At 45.2% G+C, this 22,679-nt stretch overlaps 1 protein-coding gene across 1 annotated transcript in view; it reads left to right on the forward strand.

Annotated features, from left to right (window-relative positions):
- The window catches only part of PLPP5 (phospholipid phosphatase 5), a 266,283-nt gene extending 244,387 nt beyond the window's left edge, over positions 1-21,896 (forward strand). Inside the window, exon 8 of the mRNA XM_069617937.1 lies at positions 16,394-21,896. Coding sequence (XP_069474038.1) covers positions 16,394-16,560 — 167 coding nt within the window. The 3' untranslated portion in view covers positions 16,561-21,896. The remainder of the gene's footprint in view (positions 1-16,393) is intronic.
- Positions 21,897-22,679: the final 783 nt, after the last annotated feature.

Here is a 22,679-nt window from a genome sequence, read left to right on the forward strand (position 1 = left end):
GGCAGTGTGATTACAAAGGGGATGATGAGATGGTCGCTCCAGAGAATCTGAATCGGTGGTGGTGTGGTAATTATTTTTCTGTTGTCGAAGATTGCGTCTAGTGCATTTCCTGCCACATGGTATTACTCCTTTGACCAGCTCATGTAGTTCCATTGTTGTTAGTTGGTTGGTAAGAGATTTTTGTGAGGTTGTGGTTTCTTCATCGAACCAGATGTTGACGTCTCTGAGGATAATTAGTTGGTTACGATCGATAGCTAGCTTGGTGATTGTGATATATGAAGCTGTCTATGAAGGCTGCATCGTACATTGGTGGTCTGTATAACAGTATGAATTTCAGGTTTGTTCTACGATTTGTTGATGGTCTTCCGCTTTAATTTCCAAGTGTTCCTTGTAGATGATTGCTAGTCCACCACCTCTTTTTGTTTTCCTGTTTTCTTGGATGCACTTGAAGGTATCAGACAGGCAGTTATTGAGGGTGATCTTGTAGTTGTCATCTAGCCATGCTTCGGTTACAAAAAGGATGCTGATGCCTCTGTCACTTAGGAGGTTGTAGAGTTCGGTGGCGTGTTTGGACATTGATCTTGCATTGATTAGATTGCAGTGGATCTTTTTGGTGTCATTTGGTATAATTTTTGGTCCCGGTTTTGGTTTGTGGGTGTTCAGTTGGGGTGCTTTTATGTTGCCTCCGAGTGGTAGAGGTTTTGTGAAGGTGGCTTTGTCGTTGAATCGGTCTGTGAGATTGATAATTGGGTCGTTGACTTCTAATGTTTCTTCATCTCTTGCCATTTGGTGTGGGGATCGATAGTGCCCATCTGTTCTTGTGATGTAGGGAGTAAGGGTGTCGACGTCATCCCATTCTCTTCTCTGGTCCCTTCTTCTTTTGTCCCGTTGTTCTGGTGTTTTTTTTTTTATCCATCTGGAAATGTTGGTGTCGTTGGAGTATCTAGGTTCTTTGGTTGGTGTTCTGTATTCTGTGTTCTGTATTGAAGGAGTCTTCTGCTGTGGCCAGTTGAGCTTGTGTATCCGTGTTATTTGTACCGTGTTCTTTTTATGTCTGCGTCCAATTCTGCGTCGGGTCATTTTGGTTTTAGTTGGGAGGAGTTGGTCTGGGTGTTAGGTTTAATAGGGGCAGTTTCCAATTGTGGTGCCTCATGCCAGGTTAGTGTTGATTATAATCTTCAATTGTTCTGTCTGCTAGTTTCCAAGGGTGTCTCTTTTCTGGTCAGTTGGGTCTTGGGTCAGTGGGACTTTGTTCTGTCAGTTGTTTCTATTCCTATTAGGTTGTTCTGTCTGGAGGTTTTCTAGGGTTTGTCTTGTTCATTCAGTTGGATATAGTGTTCCTATTACAACAGGAGGGCTGTCCTTTGGGTATTGTACGTTAGAAAGAGGGTGTATAGATTGGGCTAAGGGTGCAGGTAACTGTGGAGGGGATTATGGTACTAGTTACAGTCGTAGGTGCTTGCTGGATGTCCTGGGTGTTAGGTTACTAGGATTCAGTAGTAGCAGCTACTGATAATACCTAGACGACTAAGGGACAAGAGGTAGAGAGTTCAGAATTTTACAGGTGGTTTACAATGAGATTGTATTCTTGGGTGTGGGGTATCAGAAGTCCGAAGCGATGTAGGTTTCGGCGGGAAGCAAAGCTGATTGAACAGTTTGATTTCTGATCCTTGGACAGCAGTATGTAGGTTTGGTTCCGCAAGGCAGGCTGTGATCAAGATTGGGACCTTAATCTATCGGGAGAGGGTTTTGGCTTTGCAGATGGCAGGGGTGGTCAAGTATCGGGTTGGAGAAGTCTGGGTGACGGGGAGGTTTAGATTTGAAGGAGGTTGGTGGTAATAAGGCCAAATTTGATGCCTAGATATCGGGAGGAAGGTTCAAGGCTCTAAGTGGTCGACAGCGATTAACACCTAGACTGGGAGACCTAGGCAGCAATTGAACACCTGGGCTGGAGTATCTGAATAGCGGGAGAGGGTCCGGCCTCACATTGTGGCAGGTTTAAGTTAAGAGATGGGGGTGGGGATTCCTAGAGTAGTCTTTCTCACAGTGCACGTTGAAACAGGAGAGAAATTGGACCTGAGGGTCTTGTATTGAGGTGGAGAGGCCTAGGTTTCAGAGTGCAGTATATTACAGGAGAGCACGCTGAGATTTGAGAGTCCTGTATAGTGGGAAAGAGGATAGGTTTCAAAGTGGTTCAAATGTAGTTTCAATGCAGTCTCAAATATAGGGGAGCACACTTAGAGAGTGTGCTGTAATGTGGGATGAGAGGCCTAAGTTTCAAATCCAATTTCAAGTAATTTCAAGTGGTTCAAATGTAGTTTCAATGCAGTTTCAGGTTAAGGGGATCAAACTTAGAAAGGTCCTGTATAGTGGGAGAGAGTCTGTATAGTGGGAGAGAGGATCAGGTTTCAAAACAGCTTCAAATGCAATTAAAGCAGTGTTAAATGCAGTTTAGATGCAGTTTCAGCGCACTTTCAAATACAGGGGGACACTTAAGGGTCCTGTATAGTGGGAGAGAAGCCTAAACATCAATAGCAAATTTCAAAGTAATTTCAAATGCAGTTTAAAAGCAGTTCAGTGCACTTTCAAATACAGGGGGCACACATTCAAGGGCCCTGTATAGAGGGAGAGAGGCCTAAGTTGAAAATGCAATTTCAAATGTGATTTCAATGCAGTTCAAATGCAGTTTAAAAACAGTTCAGTGCACTTTCAAATACAGGGGGCACACATTCAAGGGCCCTGTATAGAGGGAGAGAGGCCTAAGTTGAAAATGCAATTTCAAATGTGATTTCATTGCAGTTCAAATGCAGTTTAAAAGCAGTTCAGTGCACTTTCAAATACAGGGGGCACTTTCAAATACAGGGGGCACACTTGGAAGGGTCCTGTATAGTGGGAGAGAGGCCTAAATTGAAATGAAATGTCAAATGCAGTTTAAAGCCTAAGAGGCCTAAGTTTCACAATGCGTTGCTGTTTGTATGATGGTGTCAGTATATGTTGAAGATAGAATAGATTGTTTGTACCTTATCCGTTGATGCGGGTTGACAGCAGCCTACCTGCCGTGGGTCTTGTCAGGGTGCAGTGGCCTGTCGCAATTGTTGGTATGGTGAGATGACTATGCAGCCACTGTTAAATGGCTGTAGTAGTGGGTCTATGGAATAGTGTTGCGCTTCTAATTCAGGATAGCGAGGCGGAAGGGCGCGCTTATTACGTGGAAGCCACAGGAAGACGAAAGCAGTGGTTAGTCTTTGGAGAGTGTTCGAGGGAGGCCCCTGGCTTCCCTTGCTGACACCTGCAGACACTATCTGGAGCCGCTACTTCAGGAGTCGCCCTTAGCCATGGCCCTTTGGCGCCGGGCTGCATGGGCAGAGGGCTGTCCTGGGAGGCTGTGTCAAAAGGTGGCGGGAACCAATCAGGGAATAGGGGGGCGGCAGGGAGGAGGAGGAGGGACCGGGACCAGGGATTCACGCGCACAGTGCTACATTCATAAACAGGGCCCAATTTAAACAACAAGGGGCAAAACGAAAACACCATGGGCTAATTGAAAGTACCAGGGCCTAATTCAGACAACAAGGGGATGATTGAAAGCACCAGGGCCTAATTTAAACAACAAGGGGCAAATCGAAAAACACCAGGGGCTAATTGAAAGCACCAAACAAGGGGCAAAACGAAAACACCAGGGCCTAATTCAGACAACAAGGTGCTAAAAAGCAGGGGCTAATTGAAAGCAACAGGGCCCAATTTAAACAACAAGGGGCAAAACGAAAACACCAGGGGCTAATTGAAAGTACCAGGGCCTAATAAACAAGGGGCTAATTGAAAGCATCAGGGCCTAATTGAAACAACAAGGGGCAAAACGAAAAACCAGGGACTAATTGAAAGCACCAAACAAGGGGCAAAACGAAACCACCAGGGCCTAATTCAGACAACAAGGGGCTAATTGAAAGCAACAGGGCCTAATTTAAACAACAAGGGGCAAAACGAAAACGCCAGTGGCTAATTGAAAGTACCAGGGCCAAATCCAGACAACAAGGGACTAATTGAAACACCAGGGCCTAATATAACAACAAAGGGCAAATCGAAAACACCAGGGCCTAATTTAAATAACAAGGGGCAAAACGAAAACACCATGGGCTAATTGAAAGTACCAGGGCCTAATTCAGACAACAAGGGGCTAATTGAAAGCACCAGGGTTTAATTTAAACAACAAGGGTCTAAATTACTTTACTAAAACAGAGAGCCAGTGACACCTTACCTCGAGGATCTGCTGAGGGACTGGGGTGACGTTGGAGGCAGATGAGGATGAGAATGGGCACATGGTAAGGATAATGTTGATGGCGGCCAGATGCTGTCTTGCCTAGATGTGGAAAAGTCCAAGGATGGCAGCCGAAAGGTATTGGGTGGCGAAGGTGCGAGCCATATACGATATGGAATACCTTATACAACTGATTGACGAGTCCCGTACCAACATCGCGGGACAGTGGGTGTCCTTTTTCGAGAAATATGGGCGCTGAAAAGTGGCAGGGATGCGACGGGCCATGATGGGTTAGGCCATGGGGCCTGGTGGCATGGGGCTCCATGGCCCCCAATCACTCTGTTCAGATGGGACCCCAAGGGGATAACTCCGGGTGAAGTGCGGCAGGGAGATGGGATGATGGTGAATCCGACTAGATGGCCCAGACGCTGTTTGCTGGGAGGAAGGTTGTCATGGTGGAGGGGAGCTTTACAGAAGTAGCTTGAGTCGGCTGCATGGGGTGGGGGAAGGGTTTGAAGTGTTTTGGGATTACGGGGTGGGGGCTGAGGGGGAAAGGCTTCAGGGGAAGAGGAAGGAACATTTGGATGCTGCTTGATCTGCAAACATGAACTAAGTCACTGATGTAAGCCTATGAGTTGGGATTTAAAGTGGGGGGAGTAGTACAGGAGGGAGGATAGCTCAGCTGCAACATGCACACCTTGGAAGCAAGACGACACAGAGCAACACAGGTTCGATCCGCGGGTCCGTGCTTAGAAACTTCGCTTAGAAGCGCGTTATAAATAACCTATCCTATCATACAGTGAAGCAGTGCTCATTCAAAGCTTGTATTGTTATTCAAAATGCCAATAAGGTTTCATTTTCAAAAAATATTCGGGTGGCCTATCCCCCCCACCCACCCTCTATCCCTGGGAGCCATGAGGGTCTGCAGTGCTATTTGCAGGTGTTTATTCTGCCATATAAATCGAGACACCAACTTATTTAGAGCCGCAAAGAAGGAGCGCGGAACTGGTACAGGCAGGGCTTGGAAATGGTACAGCACACTTGGCAGCGTGACAATATTCACTGTTGCAACATGACACAGCCACGATATTCCCAGTTGAGTCCACTTTCCCAGGTCCACTTTCACCTGCCGAAGCACCTCTGGATAGTTCCTGTCCTACATCTATGCTAGTGTACTAGTTATACTAACCCCTAAATACCTTATGCTTTTGTTCGCCCCCGCAAACAGTGAATAAGTCGACAGGGCTGCCAGATCAGTCGGGGGAGGTGCAAGACCTAATAATTCGGACTTCTGCATATTAATTTTGAGGCCGGCTACCTACTCTATTTTATTAGGTTCTGCTACCAGAGATGGTATTGAGATTTCCGGATGCGTCGCGGGCAAAGGCTGCCATCTTATGTTCCTCTCCCCCTAACATTATGCCCTGCACTGTGGGAGTGTGCCTGAGTTTTATAAGAAAGGGCTCCAAGTAGATAGCATATACTAACGGGCACAGAGGGCTCCCCTGCCTTGTGCCGCGAAGAATACAGATGTTTCAGAACAGGTGGGAATTGATAGACAGTCGCATCGCGAGGTCTCTTTAATTGGCTCTCACCATTCGCGCTTATTATATACATGTTTAGAGGGCTGTGAAACAATTGCCACTCTACCCCTGTCGAATTCCTTCTCGACATCTAGCACGATCAGCACTGATGGAATTCGCTGTATCGTAGCTTTCTGAACCAGATGGGATATTCTTCTTGTGTTATCAAAAGTCTGTAAATCCCGATTCATCGGCATTGATTAGATTCAGGGGTATCAACGCCAGTCTTGCAGCCAAAATGTCAGTGTACAGCTTCGCCTAAATGTTCATCATTACGATGGGTCTATAGAACCCACAGTTTGTCAAGTCCTTGTTAGGTTTCCCAAATACCACCACCTTAGCTTCCGCCATAGTTTGCGTCATCCGCCCTTAGTTGCAAATTACTTAAAAAAAGATTGTGAGCCTAGGGATCAGTTTTCGGCTATACTTTTTATAAAATACTGCCGGGAAGCCATCAGGCCCCAGCGCCTTCTTCACAGGTAAAGATTTAATTGCTGCCTCCACCTCCTCCTCCTTTATGTCCCCCTCAAGCCTCTCCCTCTCCATGGGAGAGATTTTCAGCACTGGCAGCATATGGAAATATGTCCTGCGAGAAACCAAAGAGTGTTTCACCAGCTAGCCCTCGTGGACTTATAATCCAAGCAGCCAGGACATGGCCATTGCCTTCAGATCCAGTTCCCGGGGTGGACCAGTGCGGGCGGATCACCTGGGTGAGTGGTCTTCAGGGAGTGTCGGTGAGGCAGCCGATGGTGAGACACAGTATTCCCCCCTATTTTGTTTATCAAACCTATTCTATTTTTTAGAATGCTCCAAGGTCCCAACCCCTTGCCCCCCTTTACACAAATACTGGGCCGAGGAAGAGGGTGACTGAGAGTAACTTTCACAAATCGGACTGGACATGTCACGCTAATCGGACCAAGCAAAGTCAGGCACTTGACTCTAAGTGCATACAAGTGATACCAATTAGCTCTCCTCACATGAATAAAAGGCAGAACCCAAAGACACACTCTGAGCAAACCGGAACACGAGTACGAGCAGGGCTTCCGGGGCGAAGGCAAACCTACTGGAACAGAGAGACAGACCAAGGGACAAGAGTTGCGGGTCGACAACCCCAAGGGTTCCCTACTGGAGGTTGTTGCTTCTGATAGGCCGCAAAAGACACATGGAGAAGGCCATATCTCGCAAGTGGAGACGGCATTGTGTTTCAAGGACGCCAGCGACCTTTCCGGGTGAACGGCAGAGTTGGGGAGACGAGGCCAAGCCTGTGGTACTAACCTTTATTCGTAAATTAGAAATCGCAAAACCGAGAAAGAGAGGCACAAAGCTGGTGAGTTGGCATGCGACCTGAGAGACTAGTGTGTGTTAAAGTTTGAAATAGCAACAGTATATCGCAAGTGAAGGCTGCACACGTGGATGAGACGCGAAAAAAGGCAAACCTGTGAGTGCACTTTGATGTAAAGGACGGCTGTGAAATCAGTGATACTAAGCAACGGGGTGGTCCATTGAAAGCAAGTAGCCCACTCTAAAGTGTGAAAGGTACATTGTTTAAAGTGATAAAGCGAATGAAGAGCAAAAGTGAAATAAAGAAGATTCATTCCTAGAGAAGGGAAGAGTGAAAGTTAAACCATGAACTTTGAGTCAAAAAGATCCTGCTGTGGTCTGTAAAGAAATACACACACATTTATTCAACATCCGAAAGTGGTCCAAGCCTGACTGAGGGAGACCCGAAGTATGATAAGCTTGGGGAAGGGAGACCCTTGCAGGTTTTTGGGGCACATTATCGGGCTTGGTTTTACTCCGACAGAGGGGGACTTACGCGAACTGTGTCGTGAAAGGTCTGAGCCCGAAGGATGGGGACTTTTGTGAACGTTTTGGTTGAAACATTATTTTGGAATTTGGGAAAAGAGGCTTTAACGTGGAAGGCCAAGCGTGCCTCGATCCACGTTTTGGAACTGTTTGTGTTGGAAACCAAAAAGCAAACAAGAAGGAGGATCCACATTGTAGTCAGTCTAAATTACTGTCCTGATTTACTCTGATTCAACAGAAAATGTTCTGTGCTTATGTACAGTGTCACAGGTAAGAAATACCAACGAATATGTCTGAAGAACTATTGACCATTTATTAGTGATAAAACAGATATTCACAAAAAGAGGCAGACAAGTCATAAAAATACATTTTTCAAAGGTAAAACATAGTAACCAAAGAGCAAATTCAGTGCGGTTACCTCAACAATACGAGCTTGAAGATGAATGAAAAAGAAAAAAAAACAGAGAAAAGGGGATGAACAGGGAAAAAGAAGTACAACTACAATGACTAAAGAACATATCCAATTGTTACTCTGGAATGGACCAAATACCTAATTTTAAACTTTAGTAGAGGTGTCTATTCCTAGGAAATTCACTATTGTGTATCACAATCAATGAATGATCATGTTTTGTAATCTGCCTGAGTGTGTCATCCTGCCTACAGGGACCTCCTTACTCTGTAACGCGCATTATGTGTCAGCAACGTGAACGCACTTTATCAGGATAGTACCTCTCTGTGCATGTTCCGCCCCATTTCTCCAATTCGCTATGATCGCTTTCCACTGCTGCTAGTTCTCCCCTTTCCCCCCTCACTCCCCTTGCCCCCCAACATAACTCCAGCCGATCCTCCCCCCAACTACATGTAATGCCTCAAGTTACCATATCCTCCCACCTGTGGCCCACCCCCTGCCCCCATCATCCGTTCCCATTACGGACCAGAGATCCTAGGATTCCCACAGGGACCAACCCCAAGGCCCTGGACCGAAAAATCACCTCGGGCACTCCCATTTGGAGGCTGTCTATGCTCCCCCATAGATTCCATGACCCTATCCCGACCACCCTGCTACCCTCCTGGGCCCTATCCTTGTGTCAATTGCACTCCCTACTCCACCCGCCCCCTCCCCTCCCTCAGTCTCATCCTGCAGGCCTCCACTCCCCCTCTGTTCATCCCTTCCTGTCCTCCCCCTTCCTCCCTGTTGTATAGGCTGGCAGTCCCCCTCCTGCCCTCTCAGCTGGCGCCCTCTATTGGTCGCACTTGCAGACCTTTCAATCGAGCCCCTCTTCCCCCCTGCCTCCCCTGCCCGTTGGCCCACTCCCACTGTCTGACCCCTCGGGAAGAAGGGAGCCTGAGACTTCTCGTCGAGTGCCCATCTTCCTCTTCTAGATGTAGCAGCGCCAGGCCCTCCATGCGATGTTGTGTCCCATCCAGAGTGAAGAGTAGGACAAATGGGAAGGTCCGTTTGATTGGGATGTGTTTTGCGTTGAGAGCTTTTGTCACTCACCCCATGGCCCTGCGCTTTTGCAATGTTGTCAACGCCAGGTCTTGAAATAGTTTGATCTGTGAGTCGTTGACTGTAATGTTCACTTGACCTCTTGCTACTCGCAGGATGCTCTCTTTGGTCCATACAAGGTCAGGGCCACCAGGACATCCCTTGGTCTTGCTCCCGGCCCGATCTCCTGAGCCCGGCTCTATGTATCCTCTTAGTTCCCACTACTTCCGGTTGAGTATCCAGGAGTAAATTCCCAAAGCACTGCTGGATCGTACCTCTCAGCTCTGCCTCTTGGACCGTCTCACTGAGTACCTTCACTCAAATGTTAGACCGGCGTGAGTGGTTCTCCAGGTCCTCTGCTTGTAACTCCAGGTTATGGGACATCCTGGCCACCTGCTCCAGCAGTTCGCTGTTCTGCTTTACTTCCTCCCACACCTCTGCTACACCCTGTTCTGTGACATTCACTCTGTCTCCCAGGGCCTTTAATTCACCTTTCACCTCCTTCAGGAAGTTTCTCAGTTCTTCCCTCATTGATGCAAATTGGTCCTGAACGGTGGCCGTCATTCTCCCCTCTAAGTCTCTGAGGCATTCCTTCAGGTCGTCTTTGCTAAGGGCCATGTCGTCTTTCTCCTGGTCCTTTTCGCGACTCAAATCACTTTACCCTCCTTTAGCGGGTGGCGCTTCTTCTCCCCGTTGCCTCCAACAACGCTCCAGCTGCCCCTCTAGGGCCGTGGGGTGGGGGTCTTTTGTAGGGCCAGTGTGCCTTTATCTTTCGTTCCGGTTCAGTTTCACACCTTGCACCTTTACGTTCGCCCTCCTTCTGGCTGTTGCAGGCTAAGGCCTCTGTCCACTGCTGGCACTACCTCAGTGGATAGTAGCCCTGCTGCTCTCTTCGGTATCCGGCCATTGCATCTAAAACAAAGCATCGACAAACAATTCCATTGAAAAAAAAGCATCGAAAAAAAAAGCATCAAATGCATTTTGTTCAATGGTAAAGGGTTTAGTTTAGTAAAAATGTGTTTTAAACCATTAAAATGGGGGGTTGGGAGGATACCTCCCCATAAAAAAAGAAAAGTGCATTTGATATTTTTTTTTTTAGATGCTTTGGTGTGGATGCTTTGACTGTCGATGCAATCACTAGGAACCACTCTCTTCAGGATCAATGTCCGCTTTCGGGCACGGCCCGCTTCTTCTCGGCCCGGGACAGAGCGCAGGACCACACGTCCTCACTCATCAGCGGCCATCATGGAGTCCCTTGACTGGAACTTTGATCTAAGAATCCTGCTTTAATCCTGCGGAAGGGGGAACTGACCGAGGTTACAAGGAACGTTTGTTATAAAGTTGTGTTTGCAAATAATTATTATATTCTTGAGTTTGAATTGCCATCTAATACCTGTATATTTTGTTATGTGTATAAGTGTGAGGGACACAAAACTTTTTAGAGTGTTTTTCCTTTATCCTTAGTTTAATAGGTAGGGATATCCTCATTAGGTTAGGGAAAATGATGCATTTTCTCACCCTTATTTAAACAAAGATGGCTGCTTGTGAGAATACTCTATCTACTTGTCTGCCTCGCATTTCTGACCCCTCACAGGGATCCAGATGTTATACCATGACCATCAGTTGTGTTGCTCTAATTTTTCAGGTTGGGGAATCGTACCCTGCCTTGTTCTCTGGGGAAAAAAGTTTAATATCCTATTCTGGGTCTAGATTTTCCCCACAGGAATCAGAGTAATTCCCTTTTCACATTAGCGAGGAAGCTTTTGAGGGCTGATGTGGGTAACATTTGGAAAAGATACAAAACCTTTGGAGGTAATTAATTTGTATTGTATTTAAGCCAGCCATCCAGGAGAAAGTACGTCCTGCACATTTCTCCAGGTCCCTCTTCACCTTTGTCCATAAGACTTTTTTTTCTGAAAACTATTTTTCAAATTTTTGGGCAGGATAACTCCTAGATAACTAATATTGTGATCAGTCATTCTAAAATATTTCTCTCCCAAGAATAGTCACTTGTCTGGGTCGAGATCTTCCCGCTTGGACAACAGATTTCATATAGTTTATCTTAAAACACTAGTTCTCTTCATATAGCTTAAACTCTGCTAGGATGTGGGTTAATGTCTTGATCAGATCTTTGACATGCACCAATATATCCTGCGCGAAGATGGCCATTTTATACTCCCTGTCTTGTACTAATAATCCTTTTATGTCTGTATTGAGTCTCGTCTAATAGCCAGTGTTTCCATTGCTAAAGTGTATAGTAGTGGAGAAAGCGGACATCCGTGACTCTTCCATCTCCGAAGGGTTATCTCCTCTGATTGAATGCCATTGACCAGGACTTTCCCCACGGTGGAATATAATTTATTCACTGACTTTAGAAAGTTGGCAAATTTTAATGTATTTCATTTTTTGCTAAGGCCACTTTTAAAGCTGTTATTCCCCATTCTTCTTTTGATGCCTGCCTGAGAACAGTTAAGTGATTTGTAGGTCTGTGCCTGCAAGAGAAAGGACAGTCCAGATAACTTACTTGAAATAATTATAGAGGTTACACAAGACTAGTGGTTGAACAAAGATGGGTCTGTTGCATAGAGTAAAGGGCCAATATCCCAAACTTTTATTGATAAATGGGTTAGGACGAATCATCCTGCATACACTTTCCAAATGTTCTCTACTATATAGGTTAGTCTGGAAAATCAGAGCTTTCAAGTTCAGAGCCACCCTGACTGTTGGGCTACGAAGATATACAAAGCTAAAATATTGCTGTCCGCAATCTTACTGTAAAGCACAGTTGTAGGGTGATCTAATCGGATGTATGTGATTTCTTTGAAAATATTTCACATAATGGAGATTTCACCGAATCCATTTCACCAAAAAACTAAATGAACTTTTTACTTTTTCTACTTTTTTAAAATAATGCGGGGGGAGACCCCCCTCTTACCCCTCCCTACCCTAACGTATACCTTTACCCCACACCCCACCTATTATGCATTACATATATACCATTTCACCTACCATTTTCGGTGAAATAAATTTGGTTGAATGGTATTCGATGAAACCTACAATAACAGATATAATCATCCTAGGGTGAAAGAGTAGTGCATAAAAAGCCTGCCTGTTCCAGGAGCCAGGTGGGCTGTCATAGGGGATAGCATAGATTAAAAAAAAAAGTTGTAGTGGCAGGGGACTTCAGTTGAATTCCCTCTGACCATAGAACATAAGGTCAGTGATCCAGAAAAACCTGCAGGAAAAAGCAAAATGGGACAGCAGAACCCCCACAAATGTTATTCTGCTCTAACAGGGAATGGAGCAACCTTGTTTTGCCTCAATCCATATCGTATTATCTAAAAGAAAATGCTAATGGGACAAAAATGTAGCAGCTTTTTTTTGTTTGCTATTTAAGATAAAAAAAATGAATGTAGTAAATAAGTTTCTTTTTATGTTGGGTAGCAACTATAGTATGAACAAGTGTATTTCATTTATGGCCTAGTGCAAACACTTTTAAATAGCACTGATTGAGGCCAAACCTGTCTGCAGCATTCCATACTGCTTCTAATAACGTGCACTCTCCTTCAGTTGCCAGCATGATTATCTTGCCTAACACTATCTCACTGCCTAAAGCTGTGCACAATGTTATACCTCTGCCCGCTTATGCCAACACAGCTGTCTTCCCCAAAGCTGTGGTTGTACCTATTGTAATGCCAAAGTATGTGCATGTGCCCAAACCTTATAGTTCAGTTGCTGATATGCCTAATATTGTTCCCAATGAAATGCATCCGCTTAGACCTGCCAGCACGGCTGTTTTACCCAAAGCTGTGGATTTGCCTAATGTTGTCCCCAATGAAATGCATCCGCTTAGACCTGCCAGCACGGCTGTTTTACCCAAAGCTGTAGACATGCCTAATGTTGTGCCCAACGATATGCGTTTGCCCATAGCTGCCAGTACGGTCCACACTAGCCTAGCACAGAACCCCCCTCTCAGCTGCGCCCTCACCAAAGCCCGCTCCCTCCATGCTCATGCCCTAGACATATATGACCTTATCACTACGCACAACCTGGACCTTCTCATGATCACTGAAACTTGTCTTCATGAAGCTTCTGGCCCAGCCCTCTCCCTGGCACTTCCCCTAGGGTACACCATATTAAGACAGTACCATCCCTACTCGAAGGGAGGTGGTGTGGCCCTCATAGCAAAAGATACCCTACCCATCAGGAAGATTGATAGGACTATTGAGAACAGTGACTACCTTCTCCTTAAACTCAACCTCTGCCCTAATTGCACCATCTCCCTTCACCTTGTCTACCAACCCCCAGTCGCCTTGGTTGACTTCCAAGCAGCCCTGACACGCCTCCTGTCAGACAACCTAAATAAATCGAAAAAGGACATCCTCGTAGGTGACCGCAACCTTGGCCTCAATGATCCCAAAAACTCATCTGCCAACTCTCTGGACAAACACGCTGGAGATGCTAGGGTTTAAAAACACCATCACTGCCCCGACCCAAACTCAAGCGCGCACCCTAGACTGGCTAGCCCATCACAATTGCCCACTCTCTATTAAAGCCAACTCAGTCACCCCATGGACTGACCACCACGTCCTCCTTTTTGACATCACTACCCCCAAGAAAGTGCACCAGCCGGCGTTACCCCTGCCGCCTGCCCTCGCCAGGAGCTTGCGTCAGCTCAGATCCGACAGGCTCCGACCTCTCCTCCTAGGACCAGCCTTCAGGCCCCCTTTCTCCAAAGAGTTCGAGTTACTCGCCCACTCATACAACACTGCTATTAAATTAGCTGTGGATGCTATTGCACCTCTCAAATCACGTAAAGCTAAACCCACCTGACACTCCAACGCCTGGTTCTCCTCTGACCTACTAGAACTCTGTTCCAAAATACGCACTGCACTATCCCTCTGGCAATCTAACCATTTGGACTCAGCCAAACTAGAATTCCAAAAGCTTTCTAAAGATTACAAGAAAGATATCCGAGCCAAAGAAACTTCATTCAATACCAGGATTGCCAATGCCAAATTAGATACCAAAGAGATCTTCTCTATCTTCAGGGAATTAGAGACACCTACCATCCCCCTCAATCTATCACCAAAGATGAGGCTTGGTGCGATGGGATTCAAACAGCAATGCTCAACAAATTAGACAGCCTGCACACCAAAATGAAAACCACCCAACAATCTCTGACTCACTCCACACCTCCTGAACCGCTCCACAAAACCAGCAGACCAACCAACCTGTTCTCCTTTAAAAAAGTCCATGAGCATGATATTATTACCATCATGAACTCCATCAAACCCTCAAACTGTAAAGGGGACATCTGCCCGGCGTCCATCATCAAAGAATGTACCAGCACTCTCACTCCCTTACGGCATTCATTAATGCTTCTTTCATGACCAGACTGGCAGGGGCGTGCCTTAAAGAAGCATGAGTTCACACCCTCCTCAAGAAACCTGCACTGGACCCTAACTCCCCAAGCAACTAAAGGCCTATAACTACCGTCCCATTCCTGCTGAAAATACTTGACAAAGCAGCTTACATACAAGTGCAACAGTTCATCAAGGCCAGCAGCCTCCTTGGTCTCCGTCAGTCTGGGTTCCGCCCTGGGCATAGAACTGAAACAGCCCTACTTGATTAAAAAAACAAATGGACGACATTTGGGACTCTGGTACACCTGTCTTACTTCTACTCCTGGACCTATCCGCAGCGTTTGACCTTGTGGATCACAAAACGTCCTCTGCCACCACTTCACATCTACAGCCCACTTCTCACCCAACACGACCTCCGGGATCACCTCATTCTTGCAAGGCAGGACCATGCGAGTCTTGTCTGACCAAGCCCCTGCCACCCTCGTGATCATCCAATGCGAAGTCCCGCAAGGCTTCTGCATTTCCCCCACACTATACAATATCTTCACCAGACCACTCTTCCACATCCTGGATTCACTACGTATCACTTATACCAACTACGCAGACGATCCACACGTCGTCCTCTCACTAATTGGAGACTATGAGTCCGACACCTAGGCCCTCAACGCCGCCTACACAACCATCAAAGCATGGATGACTGTGAACAGGCTGTGCCTCAACAGTGATAAGACGGAACTAGACAACCAATTCACGATCGACAACACCCAAATCACAGTCTACGAAACAGTAAAAACCCTCAGAGTCTACCTAGACTCAAACCTTTCAATGTCCAGGCAAGACAACGCCATTGTGTCTGCCGCAGTATACCACGGCAAGTTGCTTAATGCAGCCAGACCATTCCTGTCTAAGGATAACTGCCTCACCATTGCCAGAGCTATAACCGGGTCCAGACTCGACTACTGCAATGCCCTCTTTGCAGTCACGTCACTATAAAAACATGGAGACGCGTCAAACGATCCAAAACAGTGCGCTCCGCACAGCCATTGGCATCCCAAGAAGGGACCATATATCTGCCAGGAAATAGGCCAACTGGATACCCATCAAAGAGTGCGTCCTCTTTCAAACCCTAGCTCCAACCCACAAATGCGTCAATCACACAGCCCCTCTATATCTTACCCAAAGAATACACAGATCTGCATCCTCCAGACCAACCAGAACACCCTATGCCAACATGCTTACAGTTCCCAAAATCAAACGAACCAGAGCAGGCGACGCTAGCTTCCCATTCATAGCAGCCCTGCAATCAAATGCCCTTCCACCGCTCCTAAGAGCAGAAGCCTCCCACGTAGCCTTCCGCAAAGCCATCAAGACACTATTATACGCCTAATCCTGGACTATATATGTATACAATGTTTTTACTATGTCTGCTGCATGCTGCATGTAACTAAGTAAATTACCTATAACAGCGCCTCAATGCCTCTGGGCTGTTTGCGCATTTTATACATTTAAAAAATAAAAAATAAAAATATTAGGCAAGCAGCAAAATTGATGCTTAGTGCATTCACAACATTTTTAGCACTGGTACAAATGTTCGATAAAATGGTCCTAGGAGTGAAGGTGATTGATGACGCTGTATGTGGTCAAGAACTTGTTCAGGCTACGGTGGATACATTGCAGGATTTAAAAGCTCTCCAGGGCACACGGTATTTGGGTGTAGCTGAGCAGGATTGAGCTGTAATCATCTAGTCCCTTAACATTGTGCACGGTTTCCCAAGCAATTATGGAAGAAAGAGTCATCTTGTGTGCTGGAGGGAAAGGGGGTGCCAGTTCATAAATGATCAATCCACTTGTAGAATGGGGGTCCCGACTGAAGATAATTCTGAGTTTTCTTTTACAGATGTGTTGGTTGGATCTCTGATTGGCCTGTCCTTCGCCTTCCTGTGCTACAGGCAGTACTACCCTGCGCTGAGTGACCCCGAGTGCCATAAGCCTTTTCACTGCAAGTCCAAAACCACCGAAAAACAAAGAAGCCTCCCCAGCTCGGGCTACAGCTTAGAAGTATGACGTGGGCGAGCCCTCTACATGTAGAGCACTGTGAACGTGTGAAGTGTTGCGGGGGGCTCACATTGAGCTCTTTGCCTGCTTCCTCCGTCCGCTGTAAAATCACTAGGCTCCTCCCAGGAGGACCATGTAATGTTAACCTCACACACGACGGAAACAGGTGTGTTGGTGCAGTGTCAAACTCTGAATTAGTGACAATGAAGGCGTTTTGCTTCTGTTCAGCAGTTCTTGATTGAAGCCCAAGATGCTGTTTTTTAAAAATGTTTTATTAATAGAAAGATGATGCTCTCCCTTCATGTGGCATACACACGTCTTACCTTCAGTGTTAAGAAATAGTTGCTGCCAATATTAATGGGGTGAAAGAAGCAGAACCTGCAACATGATGAATGGAAGCTTTTTTGTACATCTGGGGTGAAGCTGTTGCAAACTTTTTTAATGTGAAAAGATGCCTGTATCTTTGGGGTCGAACATAATTTGAAACCCCTTTTGTGGAGAAGCGAGGTAATACGTTTGGAAAAACTGTGGGCCCAGGTATATCCCCATCAAAATGCACCCGTTAGCACGGGGTAAGTAGCTTTGTGGTCTGGTAAGTGTGTGTCATAATTATTTATTCTATCTGTGAAGAGTTTGCTCTTCTTGCCTCTTCACCCAGACATGGTCCCCCCCCCCCCCGCCATAGCATGCACTGTAACAATCATGCCAGTACATCTATCACTAGCCTTTGCTGCAAACCAGCAATCATCAAATGGACATTAATGCAATTACGTTTGATTATTTTCTACTGTTAGTTAAAAGCAGAAAGTGTGAGATTTGCACATAGGGCATCAGTAGCTGGTGTGGACTAAGGAATATTTTTCAGAAGGCAGAATAGCACCAAATGTTAATATGAACAGTAACAGCAAGAAATTGCTAGGCTAAGTTTTCTCAAAACATTCCCATGGATTGTATTTCGTTCTTTTGTGACAAGCTCAGTGTCACTAGCCTTTCTACCTCTATTGTCAACTGTAGGGATTCTAATGATCTCATCTGGCCCCACCAGGCGAAGCCATCGCGGCTTACTACCAAATCCTCTGGGGGGTCCCAGTTGTCAGGTTTGAAAAAAAAACGGGTCCAGGCTTTTCTAGGAATGAATGTCTGATACAGTGCATTGTAGGTTGCATTATAATGAGTGATTTCCTAGGGAATGAGCACCTGCTACCGTTCAGCTGCTCCGTCATTGCTAAGGGCACATCTTACACGTTAGTGCATCTCATACATTGGGGTGAATTCCATGCTAGGAAGCAAATGCCCAAGTTAGTATTGCAGGGCATCGCCTAAAGAGGACTTTCATTAGTAAGAATCTTTGGGTTTCCATTGCATGGTACGAACAGGTCATTTAACAACAGGAGGAATTTTGAATCTATTTTTAATGATGTAGACCAAAGACGAGTTACCTTATGAAAATTGACTTTCGAATACTGTAGCGACCAAAGTGGCTTTGCAAAATAGTAAATATGTACCAGATGCATCGAACTACCTTGTAGCTCAACGCAGATACAGTTTCCCCAGCCTATTTTCCTTTGTGCAATACGGCAGATACTAATGGTGTCCAGTTCTCACTCAAGTGTTCGTTTATTTGACCTTTTTTACTTATTGTATTTTGATAAATTCCTTGCAACACTACATTGCTTTGTAGTTCCAGGTGGATGGGGAAAGGGCTGGATCAAATTCAGAATGCAAACGGCATGCTAGAACAGGTAGAAAAAGAGAACAGGAGAACATTTGCAGCTAGACAAAATGTTGCATGCCGGGTTCCGTAACTCATAGCATGGATGCTCGGTGAAAAAGAAGAGTGTTTAGATCATTCCAGAATCTCGTGGGGTCATGTGGCGATGTCATTTATGGAGAACGTTTATTACACACTCCTGGACCAACTTCTACCCCAGTGCTTTACCTCCCAAACATCTAGGTTTGAATGATGGAGTTGTGTTTACTTCTGAAGTTTTCCTCTGCTCCGTGGAGTATCTCTGTTTCAAACCAGCTTGGAGCAGAGAACTAGGTTGCCTAGCCATTTTGGGCGCAGATCACAGCAAGCCCTGTGAGTCAATTCCAAACTTTTAAAGATATCCTTGGCTGTATCAGGAGCCAGTGCAGAAATGGCAGAGAAGGTCTAATGTGGTCGGGCTTCTTCAAAACAAGGAGAAGTCTGGGTGTATGATTTGGACTTATGGCAGATGGTTAAGGTGTTTCTGAGTAAGATGTGTACACATAATGTTACAAATGTTTGTTTAGACACCACCCTCTCTGCGGAAAGCCTTTGCAGTTTAAGGTGTGTGCTCTGTCACTCCATTCACTTGTGCTAGAAATGACACTGAGGGAATGACAAGGATTCCAAGGTTTCTGGCAAAACTGACTGATTTGGGGGAATCGCTCAATGAGGTTGACCATTGGAAATGTAGTTGGCTTGGGTTAATTTTGCCAAGTAGTAGCACTTCCGGTTAGAACCATTGAAGCAGGTGCTGTTTTACCTCATCCATTCCTAGATTTGTGATAGACTGTTTTATATATCTTGAGTTTTGTTTTTGTCTTTTACTATGCAGAGCATGATTTATCCCTCATCTACCTACTTCTGCAAGGGCAAATTTCACACTTATTTGTGGTAATGGTACTATTATCTTTTTGGGGACAAAACAGAAATTATGGACTTACAGGGGTGTCCCCCATGTAAGGCGCAAGAAAGAGCAAGAGGAAACATGAGACACAGTTCCCCCTGGCCACACTGGGCAGTGGGTGGGCGGGCACAAGAGAATGTCATGAGAGATTGTGGGAATAACATAAAAAAGGCTGACTGGAGTGAGCAAGGTAGTACAATTGGGAGTAGGACCAGGGCATCAGGCCAGAGCGAGGGGAGCCGGAGAACTAACATGTGCTAAGGTGACCCTTATCAGAACTGTTCATGGTGTAGTCCTTTTTCTGTCAAAGGGTAACTAGAATTGTGTTACAAAATGGTCTCTCTAACTCATTTAGCTGATGGAAGCCCTGCATCTCCAATTCCATTTTGGGCCTTCATCCCTAAAGTGATGTGACAATTGACAAGAGAGGCTATTGTTTAAGATTGTTTTAACTGAAGGAATGATCTTATCGCCTAGGAGCATTTGGTCCAACCAAAGAATTGTATGCTTCGGCCCAGGATGATTTCCATTCACTGCTAGATGGTGCCATCATAAAAGTAAAGGGGATTTGGAAATACTTTGAGAGCCTCAAGGGGATCTGTTTAGAGACGGTGAAATATCGTTACAGTTTCCATTGTTGTGATTCGAGGTTGATAAACATATTTTGAATAACTAGCCTTGTAGAAGAAGTTCTCTTTTCGGCAGAGGAACTATTCATAGTAGCATATTAGAAAAGCATTCCACCATGACAAGTGCAGTTTGGCATGGCACAAGCACAAGGGCAGGAATTACACTATTGCAACACAGATACAATTTTTATGCATTTTCCCACATGGGAAATGTTGCCCTAGTGCCAAAATGCAGTAAAAATGTATATTTTCTTCACTTGGACAATTGTTGTCCTGGTGCTTATAACATGCCAAACTGCACTTGTCATGGTGCAGTTGTTTTATAATATGTCCATTGTGTTTAGAAATCGGGAAAAGGTTGCCCTAGTGCTAATACCGTGCAATTTTGCACTGAATGGTAAGAAAAACAAGTGTCCACATTCAAATAATGTTACCCACTTCTAGCAGGAAATGCCCAACCTCCAAGGCAGTCAGGCTCGCCTGATAAATCGCAGACACTGGATTGCAGTTTCCAAACTAGGGACCGCCGTTCCCACCTACTAGGCATCCTAGGATCATGTTCATTTACTCTCTAATATCGTCACATGTTTGATTTAAACTGAGGTTGTCGCTCTGGCTGTCATTTGCCTCATCCGATGGCTGGATCGCTCCTACACAATGAAGAAATGAAGGCTTTTGAAATAGGAAAGAAGTTATTTCAATTCTAGCTTCAAGTCAGTTGCATGTTAATCACCTGGCACCGTTTCTATTTATGTCTCGCATTATTTCAGAACTGTGAACTAAATGAAATTGGTGCATTTAGGGATATAAAGGTCTTTGATGTCACTTTATGAGCATATATCAGTAGCCTCTGCTTGGAGCACCAACATTGTACAGGTCCTCTGCAAGGATGTAAACATTTGCCAACGGATGTTATGTCTAGTCTTTATTTTATAACATCCCACTCTTCCACAGACAACTGCTCTCCGTCCTACCCATTTCGTGTTGGGCTGGTTGCTTTACTGCCAGTGGATGCTTGCCTTATATGTACTAGTTTGAATAGGTGATTTCTGATAACAAGCAACACATGCTACAGTGCCACCCACTAGCCATCTCCAGATCAGAGTCTCTGAGCCATGTCTTGTGAGTAGCCAGTAAACTTTCTCTACCTAGTAGGACAGCATTATTGTATACATAGCATATATTTAACAGCAGTGCTTCAGACTAGGGCACAATAGCCAAGATGTCAGCAATGGATCATTGTGCAATGATGTGACCACATGCACATTGGGTGCTGCTTGGAGGGACCGCATCTCCCCACATGACAAGACTGTGATTTTATTTCCGTTCCGCCAATTCATGTCGATCTGAGTGTTTGGTAGGGAATCGTAACCGAGTATATCGTGAGCATTCTAATCTACAAAATTCTTTATTGTTTTCAGTTATTTTATGTAAATGGGTATTGATATAGCAGAACATTTGCCATTGGCATGGCTTCTTTTTGCTTTGGGTATTGCAAATAAAAGTTTGGAATTATGGGTGGTTTCGTAGGGGCAGCGCAGATGTAACTATTAGATTGGCTGTATGAGACAGGCCTGGGGTTGTGCATATGTTTTGTGTTAATTTTTGTTGGTGTTAATTCAATGTTTTGTGGATGGTGAGGGAGTCTGTGACAATTTAGTAATAGTATAGATGTGATCCATATATTTTATTGTATTCAGTTCTCTGCCTATCCACACGATACAGGGCACATGCAGTTAAAGTATATTATGTCCAGTGTGTTGTTAGTACATCGTTTCTTCTGAAAGAAAAAGAAGCCATGGAATATATTTAATTATTGTACTTTTGCATTTATTATAAATGTCAAACTATAACTGGTCCAAAGATGCTGAGTAATTTAGCATAGACCATTGGCCTGGTGCTCTTCCTTCACAGGCTGTCTGAGCTCGGTGACAAAATTGGCACTGCTCTGTTTGGGCATTTTACAAAATAAGAATCATTTGTTTTTATACAACTTGTAAGGCTGTGTCCTTGTGTAAAAATATGTGCAATTGTCTGAAATAAAAGTAACTCTTAGTTATCTTTTGAGTTGGTGATTTGTCCAGTGCTTTTTGGCATGCGTTTTTACTTCCCGGTCTGTCCCCCAAACCTCCCTCAAAGCTTTTAGAAGGCATTAGTAGGATATGAACATGTATTTTGAGAAACTCAAAACATTCAAAAGCTACCACCACCTCCGGCCTATGCCCTACTACTCGACTGAGGCCCACCTCCCTTTCTAGCTCAGCTGGTATGCTCACCTACCTTGCTCCTTCCAAACAATGCAGAAATCCCTCCTTGTGTAATTAGGCCCTAAGCCATGATGCCACTGTTTTAAGGCTGTCATATCTCAAATGCTGCCATATTGAGGGGCCTAAATCCCATAAAAGAATACTCCTCACATGGGTGGTGATCTAAAGATTGATACTATTTAGGGGCACTTAAACGAATATTGCTAATCGTTTTGGGGTTTCAGGTTGTTTAGACACACTCCTCTGTGGTGTCTCCCATCCCACCAGCCCGGTGTTTGCAACCCCTTCTTTGTGTTCAAGGGTTTCTTAGGAATGGATCAAGAGGCTTTTGTTTCATGAGCAGAAAACTGAAATGTATTAGGTTTGCTCTGTTCAACGGCTGTGCATGCAGGGGGGAAGCAGCCGTCAGGTGTCGGCAGCCATTAAGCATTAAGACATGTTGATTCAACTTGTCTATACAATGTTCCTTTGCTCCCATCCTCCTGCTCATTGCCGGGCATGAAAGATCCAACAGGTTTGAAAAGGAAAGGGTGCTGGGTAAAGAACAGCTGACAAAGAGATGCAGGTGCCGCTGT

Source organism: Ambystoma mexicanum, chromosome 10, assembly GCF_040938575.1.
Source record: "Ambystoma mexicanum isolate Mex_15411 chromosome 10, UKY_AmexF1_1, whole genome shotgun sequence".
NCBI lineage: Eukaryota > Metazoa > Chordata > Amphibia > Caudata > Ambystomatidae > Ambystoma > Ambystoma mexicanum.